Genomic DNA, 12163 nt, shown 5'->3' with positions numbered 1-12163 from the left:
TTTGACAGCCCTGTTCCAAACGGAGTCGGATTCCATGACTTCTGGCACCACATGTCAAAATATGCAATATGCTTGCATACTGTACCACTTGTGCACAAAATGTACTATCCATCCATTATCCAACCCGCTATATCCTAACTACAGGGTCACTGGGGTCTGCTGGAGCGAATCCCAGCCAACACAGGGTGCAAGGCAGGAACAACTCCCCGGGCAGTGCGCCAGCCCACCGCAGGGCACGCACACACACACACACACACACCAAGCACACACTAGGGACAATTTAGGATCGCCAATGCACCTAACCTGCATGTCTTTGGACGGTGGGAGGAAACCGGAGCACCCGGAGGAAACCCACGCAGACATGGGGAGAACATGCAAACTCCACGCAGGCAGGAAGCGAACCCAGGTCTCCTTACTGCAAGGCAGTAGCGCTACCACTGCGCCACCGTGCCGCCTCAAAATGTATTACCAAACATAAAATTCTCAAATCTACTGAATCCAATGCACTGTTTGCAGGATGTCAAACCCCATCCCACCTGCATCAGGCTGGAATCAGGCAGGAATCGGACCTGGATAAGATGCCAGGCCATTGCAAGATCTACTTCTGTACACTCTTGTTCTTGCTAAATGTGTTGTGTGCAGTGATGAAAAGTAAATTGCACATGAACATTTGACAAAAATGTACTTTTATACAGCAATATTAGGTACAGATGGATAAAAAAATACAGCACTGCTAGCATTCCCAACCAGACAAAGCAGGTGTAAGCCCGGGGAATCTCTCTCAGGGAGCTTATTGCTATAATAATATCTCTCGGACTCAGGATGTGACTGATGGCAGCCTAAACAAAATGTCTGCTTCAAATTTTCTGCAACACTAATGTTTACATTCTTAGAAGTGAAAGCGACAAATGTAGTATCCAGTAAGCCTAATTTGCTGTAATATGTTTTTAACCAGTTTCAATAAACAAGGCTGCAAAAAAAGAGGTGGGGTGACTTCCTTATTAATCGTTTGCTTTAACAGGTGACACATTGTAGCAAATTTCACACTAAAATGACTAGCAATGAAATGCCGGCACTGTTCAGTAAATACACTGGAAACAGCATTACATCAAGCCTTCTTTCATTTCAAATCTGAGAAACAACACCACCCTATATATAAAATGGCCACTGAGAAACAAACCACTGCTTAGTTTACTGAATCTGCAGCAACTTAGAAAAGCAGCACCCACCCAAATGATGTGCAGTTTTCTTTATCGTGACAGAAGGCGTATCATACAGAGTGTGAAAGTTAACAAGTGAAACTAAACACCCACCTGCTCGCCAGACTAGAGTAGCCATTAACTGGCGGGTTTCATTTAGCAGCCAGGTTTCTATTGGCCGTAAAATGCGAAAGAAAACTGCTGCATGTGAATAAATAACAACAACAAAAATCCTAGCACTTTCCTTATGTCCCTCGTTCACTTAAAGGGGCTCAAGTGTGTTGATTCTTGCCCTTCACATGTTATTGCTAGGATAGGCATTGACATTCCTTGACATTTCACAGGATAAGGGTATAAGGAAATGAATGTGTGGATGGCTAGATGAAATAAAATAGCCAATTTGAATTATTTGTGAATGAAATCTATGTTATGCTTAACTCATGTTATGTGCTGCAGCTTCTGTCCTGTAGATTCTGCACTAAACATTTTTAATGTTTTTACAACTTTGCTTTTAGGGAGTCACTAAAGAGCTGTCAGTGTCTTTGTTTCTATACCCTGTCGTAACTAAATTGTAAGCTTAGAATTAAATCAATGATCAAAACACTTTATATGAATGTTTGCAAGTAAAAGGCCATTATTAGCATTAATAAATATTTCCAAATTACAGTGATGCCAGAATTGCTTTTTTTTTTTTTTTTTTTTTTTTCAGGGGCATTCATACATTCATTTGTTAAAATGATTGGAATTCCACCAACTAGTGCATATTTTTTAAGCTATTTCTTCAGTTACTGTTACTGTATGTTGTATTACTTTGCCCCATAAAATTGTGGTCTAAAGTGAAGCATATTTTAAAAAGTAACTGGGCCAGTAGTTACTAGCCATTTTATAACTGAGGGTAATGGGTACCGGGGACCCACTGTGAGGACAAACAGCCTTGAAACTTAGCAAAAATGTCCATTTTTCAAGCCAGATATTGTTGAGTGTTGATCAGCATCTCGAGATTACACAAATACTCTGTGTATCCATATCATTTCAAGAAGGAAAGAGGCAGAAAGCAAACACTGTTGTGATATTGAACCATTTTATAAGGAGAACCGCCGTGCACTTTACTTTGCTGCTCGTCTTCCTTCATGGCACCCTTTATCCCTAGAGTTGTGAACTCGCCCCAAAAAGCTCATCGCCAAGCACTGTTATTGACATTGAATGCTGAATTAAAAAAAAATAAATATGTAGACAACTATACTATGACTCTGAAGAAATAACTGATGTGAAAAATACCGGACTTATCCTTGAACTGATTTTTTTTTTTTTTTTGTACCAACACCTGACCTGATGTACGCCTCATAAAAATAACTTATTTATTACTGTTATGTGAATTTTAGAAATTTTAAAGTCACATAATTAGTTGTACCAACTGATATGAACTCGGAATAAAACTGCTCCATATCATTCTCCCAATGTGCAATATAGACCTTAAGTCAACCAGTGCAATTTGTATATACAACAAGTGCAATTTGTATATTTTGTAAAGTACTTTTATTACTATTCCATTTGTTATTATTTTCTCTCATCTTTTTAACTCTTAGAGTTCATTTATACTTCACGCTCAAAACGCGTACACGCCCGCATCATGGCTGCCACTCATTCCCAGCTTTCATTTGATGCACCCTCTGAGCAGGTCCTCAGAAATTAATGCGACGCGTGTGCGAGTTGCAGTACCAGCAAAAAGTCGGGGGGGGCGCAGTGTGCTAAAAGTTGGAATGTAATGTCAGAGTCTCTGGTTACGATCTACATGTGACAGAAAGCCGCTTTGCGGATCCTACAAGATTGGTATGTGCGCTTCAATGTTTGATGAATGGTTCGAAGTGGTGAAGCAAAATGCCGACAAACAGGTGCTTTTTATATTCAAGCGTTGCATATTCCTGATCGTAATGACACAATACATTTTAAAAGTCTCGCATACCGTCTTCTGTGCCGTCCTTTTTTTGTAGGGCTTCCTCTGGTACTGACAGCAGTGGCAAACAGCAATAGGTCGCCACACTGAGCACATTAAATGTATGATATTCCAATTCTCTGCACATTTAGAATCCTTAGATTTATACTTGATATCACTTTCATGATGAAATGCATTTAAGTATGTATGTTACATTTTACAGATAAATCGGTAGTTTAGTTTAAATAATGAATACTGTTAATAATGACACACATGGGGGTGACACGGTGGCAGAGCGTTAGCGCTGCTTTCTTGCAGGGAGTCATGTCGCTGATATTCCCTGCCTGGAGTTTACATGTTTTCCTGCTGGGTTTCCACACTGTGCTCTGGTTTCCTTCCAAAAATATGCAGATTTGGTTACACTAAAATGACTCCAGCGTGTATGTGTGTGCTTGTATTCACCTTGCGATGAGCTGATGCCTTGTCCAGGGATTGTTTCAGCCTCGTGCCCAGTACTAGCTGAAATGGACAAATCCCAGGACTGATGCATTTAATCATTAAACATCCTTTTCAGAGATATTGCGGTAAGGTGTCATCGGAGTTTAATGGGTGTTCCAGGCAATTCACAACACAGCGAAGCCGAACCTGTTCTCCTCGTGATAATATCTCACACTGCCACCTGGTGGATTCCTCCAGATTTACGTAAAGTACGTGCGCAAGTATAAACAGTACAACGCTTGCGTAGCAGGAGTGTCCGCTGCAGCATGCGTCGCATGAAGTATAAATCCGGCTTTATGCCTCACACTGAGTCGAATGCACCTTCAATTTCGTTGTTCCTTTGTAAAAGTGACTCTTATCTATTTTATCTATCCTATCTATCTATCTATCCTATCTATCTATCTGTCTATCTCAGTTATAGTTTATTACTGATATTAATTAAAACCTTACTGATACGGCTTTCATTATTTTTTTTAGATGAAAAAGGGAGGAGTTATTATGAATTGAATACTCCTGCACAATTTGTACCATTTGAATGGAATTTGATAACACTCAAAATATACTATAAATACAGATGTAAGCATAAAATCAATGCTCAATATTATTTTTCAGATTTGTTTGCTGTAGTGTTCTGCACTGAGTGCAGACTCGGAGCTCATATGTAAATCTACAACTGCGGTGTATCAACAATTACATATATAAACATGCCAACTGTGTAAAACACAAGTTAAAACAGAACAGTTTCAATTTAATGAATGTAAATAAGGCAAGACAATATAAATTATAATTGGGACCGAGCCATTTGACAGCAGAAGAGAAGAAAACACTACTAGAAAAAGGAGCCTGTAGGTGGTCCATGGTCAAGTATAAGCTGATGACCGAGACCAACTGGTCACCCGTTTACTTGTGAAATGACGTCTTGTGTTATTGAATATGCATTTTCATTAATCGATTTGAAATGTTCATACTATGACCGCAGCCTGCCTGATTGATCTCATTGGCTGTTAATGTTTTGATGCAGTGCCTATGACGCAGATATCATGTTAGCAACTAACAACATGTTCAGAAAACGATTGCATTGTGATTGACACAAGGTCAGCTGAAGACACAAATTCCATCATGCTGTGAATTTACAAGTGGAGATTTAATTACTTGATGCAACTCACGTGTAGATTAGTTGTTTTTTTACAAAACAAATATTAGTTTTAATCGTGTAAACCAGGGGTAGGCAACGTCGGTCCTGGAGTGCCACAGTATGTGCAGGTTTTTGTTCCAACCCAGTTCCTTAACGAGAACTCAATTATTGCTGATGAAGCACATATTGCTTAAGTGACATTTTAATGCTTCATTTGAGTGGTCTCGCTTGTTAAGGTTCTCCAACCTTAATTGCTTATTTCAATCTTAAACTGCTGCATTCAGTGTTTTTAATTGCTCCTTATTAGCAATAAGATGTAAAACAGGGGTAGGCAATGTCGGTCCTGGTGAGCCGCAGTGGCTACAGGTTTTCATTCAACCCAATTGCTTAATTAGAAACCAATCATTGCCAATCTCAGACCTTATTTAATTTTATGGCTTGTTAGTCTGTGCAATGTAAGGCTTTTATATCGTAGATTTTTTTCCTTTCCAAGGATATCATCCAAATGATTTGAAGCCTAAAACAGATCATTTTCAGTCTGTCACATTTTTCTATTGTGTTTTATTAAATCAAACCGTGTATGATGAACGCACACAGATGTAATTGGAAAAAAGCTAGCTGGAGAACTGCTGGCTGCTTTGTCTTTTACATCTTATTGCTAATAAGGAGCAATTAAAACACTGAATGCAGCAGTTTAAGATTGAAATAAGCAATTAAGGTTGGAGAACCTTAACAAGCGAGACCACTAAAATGAAGCATTAAAATCTCACTTAAGCAATATGTGCTTCATCAGCAATAATTGAGTTCTCGTTAAGGAACTGGGTTGGAACAAAAACCTGCACATACTGTGGCACTCCAGGACCGACGTTGCCTACCCCTGGTGTAAACCATTGTGCATATTACCCCATGGTTGTCCTTAATGTGGTAAAATGGAATATAATATTAGATCCACATAATTATAGCACTTAGGATTTATATACCTTAATCAGACAAATTGCATCATAGATACACAAACTGTAAATCTTCAGAACCGTGCAGAACAACAACGTTTCAGGACACACACACACTTCTGTCTGGGAGAGGAGGAGCCACCAACTCCCTCGTCATAAGAGTGCGGTGCTTGCTTTAACAGCAGTAAAGTTTGCAGGTGGAATTTCATCATTTGAGACATTTTTGTTCTCTTGCTTGAATTTTTAAAAATTACAGTAAGTCCAAAATGTACAAGTATAGACCTTTTTTTTTTTTTTTTTTTTTTTTTTTTTGCTTGGATAAACAAAATGTCAGTAACACTACCCTGTCACAGACCAGCACCACAGTTCTAGTTTGTAAACGGCACAGATGGCAGAAGCAAGTCATTTTGAGGGTAAAGCAGGCTAAAAGTAAAGGAAACCACCTAACTGTGATCTTCTTCTAAGTTTGTATTTTATCCCTTTTTATAAAGGGAACTGAGGAATTTATAACAATGGAACATTATTGTTTTATATTTGTTCTCTGGGACTCCTTGCAGTTTTCATTTTGAGACTTCCAGGGGTTCTGTAGGGTTAATTAATGGGTCCCCATTCACCAAACCCCCCCCCCCCCCAATCCATGGTTTTGCCTTCTTGATTCAAGCTGGATCAGCATATTTTGGTTCTTGGTTTTATGTTTATAGTTATTTTTTCTGCTATGTCGGAGCACAATATGTGTGTTTGCTGCTTTAATTTATATAGAAATAGAACATTTAAACATTAAGAAAGGTTTGCTGATTGCTCATTTTACAGTGAAAGATGACACTGCAGTTTCTATTTAAACTTTTAAAGATGAGAATTTGCATTAAATTAGTATCATCAATAATGAAAATATAGAGATTTTTTGTCTGTATTGTTCAGTACACAAATAGTTCAACATGTGCTCTGAAAGCCAGCAACTTCATTGATCTCCTTCAGCAGATGTGGCCAAGCAAATGAAAGCAGTGGAGACATATGAAATAAGGGGAAACACAGGCCCACTGCCTGAAAAGGTTAAGCTGGACTGCAGCAGGTGTGGTGTGACCATGCATAACCACAAAATAAAATTCAGAACGTGCAGTCAAAAGTATGAATCCATGGAAAACAGCAGCCATTATACCACCAGATACAAGAACACTAATGTATTGTTTCTAGAACTGAAAAATGATGTGAAAACAATTAAGCAGTTTTACCGTTTGAAATGTAGTTAATAAATCATCACATATGTAAGACACTTCATGTAAGAAAGAAACCTTTCCTTTGGAGCAGTTTCATTCACATATTACGAGTTGACCATTTTCATTATATTTTTGCCAGGGAGCAACAATTGCCACCTTATAAACACAGGCTGGCATTGTTGCCATAGAGCATGCCTGTACAAGATTTATAGTTTTGTAAAACCAATTGCTACTCTGTTAAAACAAAGCCAAAAATTAATGAACTGTATTGATATTGCGGCTTGGAAAAGTAAAATAAAATGACAAGGACATTGGGGTAAAACATTGATTTATTTTTTCCTCGATATTATGATTCAATGTCTATCATATATGGATAGATTTTAATGGTACAACTGTTACCCTGCGATGGACTGCTGTGCTGCCTTGTGCCCTATGCTTGCTGGGATAGGCTCCAGCCCCCTCACAACCCTACTCAGGATTAGGCAGGCTTAGAAAATGCTATGATATGGTATGGTATGACTGCTTTAGATTTTCCTTTTAGGATTATTTGATCACAGTTTTGTCAAAAAATTATCACTTTTGGTTTCAAAACTAGATAACATGTTTGAATAATGTAATACTTCTTGAGCTCCCTGAAAGCCTTCTCAATCAGGGGCGTCAAACTTGGTTTCTGGATGGCCGCTGTGACTGCAGGTTTTCATTTCATTTTCTACTTAATTAGTAAACAGTTACTGCTAGTAATGGAACACACTTTAGATTTAAGAAAACAATCAGCCTACTTATTATGATTAGAACACCTAAATTGCTCATTTTCCCCTTAACTAACTACTAGTCAGGAGTATTAGACTGATTGAGGTCAAAAACATTTGAGTTACTTTACCAGAAAATGAAAATAAAAAAATAAATATTAGGAATGTCTGATGTAGAAGTAGTAGTCATAGTCATATTGTCAGATGTACAGAGTAGAGAAAAATTCTTACTTGTGAGCAACATGTCATCCAGCTCCAGGATATGATGTCATGTCTGGTGAGTGCACTGCTAAACCATTTAATTAAATAAAGTAATGTGTATTGTTGACAGCAAGAACTTGGACCTAATTATAAAACTTGTTGAAGCAAAAACCTAAAGCAAGTGTGCATCTCCAGGAACTGAATTTGAGACCTCTGGTCTAGGTTTTATAGTGCTGACAGAAAGTATTCAGACCCCTTCATTTTTTACACATTTTAATTATGTTGTAGCCTTGTGCTAAAACCATTTAAATCCATTTTTTTCCTTCATCAAGAAACACTGAATACTCCTGAATGATAAAGCAAAAACAGGATTTTTTTTCATGTTTATTAAAAATAATTGAATAACAAATTGAAGTATCACATGACACAAGTGTTAAAACCTTTTACTCAGTACTTTATTTAAATACCTTTGGCAGAGATTATGGCTTGGAGTCTTCTTGCATATGATGAGTGACCAGCTATATTTGCGATTTTATGTCATTCTTCTCTGGAGATCCTCTCAAACTGTGTCAGGCTGGATGGAGACCATCAGTGGACAGCTGTTCTCAGGTTTCTTCAGAGATGATCAATTGCGTTCAAGTCTGCACTCTGACTTGGGGAACTCAAGAACATTCACAGTTGTCCTTAAGCCAATCCTGTGTTGTCTTTGTTTTATGCTTAGGATCATTGCCTTGTTCGGCACAGTATGAGGTCCAGAGCACTTTGGAGCAGGTTTTCATTAAGGACATTTCTGTAGTTTGCAACTCTGACTAGTCTTCCAGTCCCTGCTGCTGAAAAACAGACCCAGAGCATGATGCTGCCACCACCATGCTTCACCACTGGAGTGGTATTGCATAGGTGATGAGTGGTGTCAGATTTCCTCCTGAAGTGATAGAATTGAGGCCAGACAGTTCAATCTTGGTTTCATGAGGCCAGAGAATCTTGTCATCCCATTGTCTTATAGTCGTTTACATGTCTTTTTTCTACTCCATGCAGGTTTTCATGTGTCGTCAGTATGCTCTGTCATAAAGCCCAGGATAGTGGAGTGTTACAGTAGTGGTTACCCTTTGGCAATTTCTCTACATTTCCCCAGTGACCATCGGGTTCTTGATCACCTCTCTTAATTAGAACCTTCTACCCTCATTACGCAAGTTGGCTGGACAGCCAGCTCCAGGAAGAGTTGTAGTTGTTCCAAACTTATTCCATTTAATAATTATGGAGGCCACTGTTCTGTTGGAACCTTTAATGCTGTAGATATTTTTGTAGCCTTCCCAAGATCTGTGCCTCAACTGTAAGTGACTCCAAGTTCATGGCTTTGTTTTTTGCTGTGAGACACATTGTCACTTGTCAGACCTTCTATAGCCAGGTGTGTGCCTGTCCTAATCCTGTGTCCATAGGTGGACTCTAAACAAAGTACAAATCCTCTAAATGATGAGCAGTGGGATGATGGGATACACCTAAAACCACATTTGAAGTGTCAGAACAAAGGGTCTGAATACTTGATTAATGGGACATTTCAATTTTCAATAAATGTGCAAAAAATTCTAGTCTTGTTTTCAATTTGTCATTGTGGTATATTGAGTGTTGCTTGATGAGGGAAAAATTAATTTCAATGAATTTAGCATAAGGTTGAAAGAAAACAAAATGTGTAAAAAGTGAAGGGTTTTGAAGACTTTCTGAATCCTCTGTATGGAAGGAAGGATATGCATCAGTCCCCCTGTGTGGCTTTCTCAAACGTTTGTATAGCGATTAATAAGCATTATAGAAGTTTTGTAATCTTTTGGGTAAGAGTGTTGTACTAGAAAGGAACTTGGTGTCCCTGGAGAGACATTTTTGAGTTTTTTAAAATGAAGTTGTATGCAATTGTGTAAAATGTTTTATGTATTATATTTTTGCTAGGTGGATGTTGACCTGGCCAAGTCATGTGCAGACCTGCCCGAGGATGACGAAGAGCTGCAGAAGAAATTATGGCTAAAAATCGCCCGTCATGTGGTTCAAGAGGAAAAAGATGTTAGAAAAGCCATGAACTGTCTGTCCAGCTGCAATCTTCTCAAAATTGAAGATATTTTACCATTCTTTCCTGACTTTGTCACCATTGACCACTTCAAGGAAGCTATTTGTATTTCCCTGGAAGAATACAACAAGCACATTGAGGAGCTAAAGCAAGAAATGGAGGAGGCCACAGAGAGTGCAAAACGAATAAGAGAAGACATCCAGGAGATGAGGAACAAGTATGGGATGGTAGATTCTCAAGATAAATGTGCCGTCTGTGATTTCCCCTTGCTAAACCGCCCTTTTAACTTATTTTTATGTGGTCATATGTTTCACTGTGACTGCCTTTACCAAGAGGTTTATCCTCAGTTATCGAAACACAAACGGAGCAAACTTGATGAGCTGCAGAAAAAGTTGTTAGCGACTAGCCAGGTCACTAAGTCAAGGCGTCCAAAAAAAGATGATGACACAACAAGTCTTGGCAAAAGCCAAGAGAGCCGGGAGCAAATTAAGTCGGACATTGATGATATCATTGCAGCCGAGTGTGTGTACTGTGGGGAGCTGATGATTAAATCCATTGATAAACCTTTTATTGACAAGCAAAAATATGAGGAAGAGAAACTAAGTTGGCTATAATACTGTTGAGATAACCTGAAGTGCACTGGTGACACATTATCATTATGCCATGTTTGCCTGCCTGCTAAATGTTTACAGGATATTGTACATCTCTCTGTTTCTCTCCCCTGAGTAAGGAATTCTGGAAGGAAATGAAAGAAAAAAATCAAAAGTATACACACACTTGTACAATTGCAAGTAGAGCTTGTTTTGGGACACATGGTTAAGCAGTTACACTACGTTGTTATTTATTCCATTTTTAATATGATACATATTAGATAATGAACAGAGGAGAGGATGGTGGCGGTTTACAATGTGACCATGTAATGTTTCTATTAGTCACTTTGTGTTTTCCAGCCTCATTTAATTATTTCAGTTTATCAAGATAGGTTGGGTGAAGGAAACTGATCAGTTTGGAAATGATGCCTTTTGGTTTGTTTTGATCTCCTAGCTTTGAATCGTACAGCTCATTTGGCCAAAATGTTTGGCTTTTAATTTCCTACTCCTTGACATTGGCTCCTACGTTCTGCCTTTCCTCCGTTTAAGGCAAGACACACTCCCAGTGTCAAAACCCATCCAATTTCCAGAGATTTTTCAAAAAGATACTAATCTAAAATGACACAGTGCTACTCCATCATCATTCTCCAAGTCTCGCATAAATGCCTGTGCATTGCAAATAGTGACACTGTGACACTTTGCTCGCTTTACACAGTCATTTAGTAGCTTTGTTCATACATACGGTACTCCAGTATTTGAAATTTCTGAGAATCTACTGTACACTAGATGTCTGCTTGGGAAACTGCAGGGTCTCCTTTTGTATTTGTATTGTATTTTATTAAGTTTTGTCCACACATCCATCAACGATTGAGTTTACCGGTAATTGTCTACGGTAGTCTACACACAGTGTGTCAGGGAGGGAGGTCACTGGCTGCTCAGGAGCCCTGCTAATTTCCCCAGATCTCTGGATTGCTGACTTTTGCACAAGAGCTCGAGTTTCGCTTTTCCTGCTGCCTTCTGGACTAACAGTCGAGATGTAACCAAGACTTACTAGATCTGCTGTATATATTATGTCATGTAAATATTTCATAATAAAAACGAACAGAACTGCAAATTGTTCTGTTTTAATTATGATTTTTGTAATATGTTATTTTCTGGAATTGCATTACTGGTGTAACTCATTTTCTGCATTGAACAGACCTTAAATAATTAACAAGAAGCCATTTTCCACAAATAACTTAAAGCAGTGTGTCACTTTTAATTTCTTACAGTTTATCTCATGTAAGTAAGAATCGAGTCTGTCAGTTGCCCCTTCTTCTAGTAATAATAGTGCAACTGTATTTTGCCTTTTTTTTCTTTCTAGTAGCGCAGATTTTTCGCGATAAGGAGAACGGGTTCGTGTCCTGGGTCCTTCCAGTGTAGCAAGCGCTTTGAGTAGTGAGAAAAGCACTATATAAATGTACGTGAAAAATTATGAATATCTTCTTGTGACCCAGGTTTTGATCTGTCATTTTATAGTGTATGCTGCAATGTGAATTTACTTAAAGGGTAGCTTATAAATAATTTTACTTACTACCTTTTGCGTATAATATATAAATATAATATTGTGATGGACGGCCGGGGATCCTGCTTGGATGGGAT

At 38.4% G+C, this 12163-nt stretch overlaps 1 protein-coding gene across 1 annotated transcript in view; it reads left to right on the top strand.

The window, feature by feature from the left end:
- vps18 (VPS18 core subunit of CORVET and HOPS complexes) overlaps positions 1–11648 on the top strand; it is a 30471-nt gene extending 18823 nt beyond the window's left edge. The window contains exon 5 of the mRNA XM_028821953.2: positions 9818–11648. Coding sequence (XP_028677786.1) covers positions 9818–10546 — 729 coding nt within the window. The 3' untranslated portion in view covers positions 10547–11648. The remainder of the gene's footprint in view (positions 1–9817) is intronic.
- The last annotated feature ends 515 nt before the right edge of the window (positions 11649–12163 follow it).

The sequence above is a fragment of the Erpetoichthys calabaricus genome, chromosome 16, assembly GCF_900747795.2.
Source record: "Erpetoichthys calabaricus chromosome 16, fErpCal1.3, whole genome shotgun sequence".
NCBI lineage: Eukaryota > Metazoa > Chordata > Cladistia > Polypteriformes > Polypteridae > Erpetoichthys > Erpetoichthys calabaricus.
The sequence above is the reverse complement of the archived record's forward strand: the minus strand, read 5'-3'. Positions and strand labels throughout refer to the sequence as shown.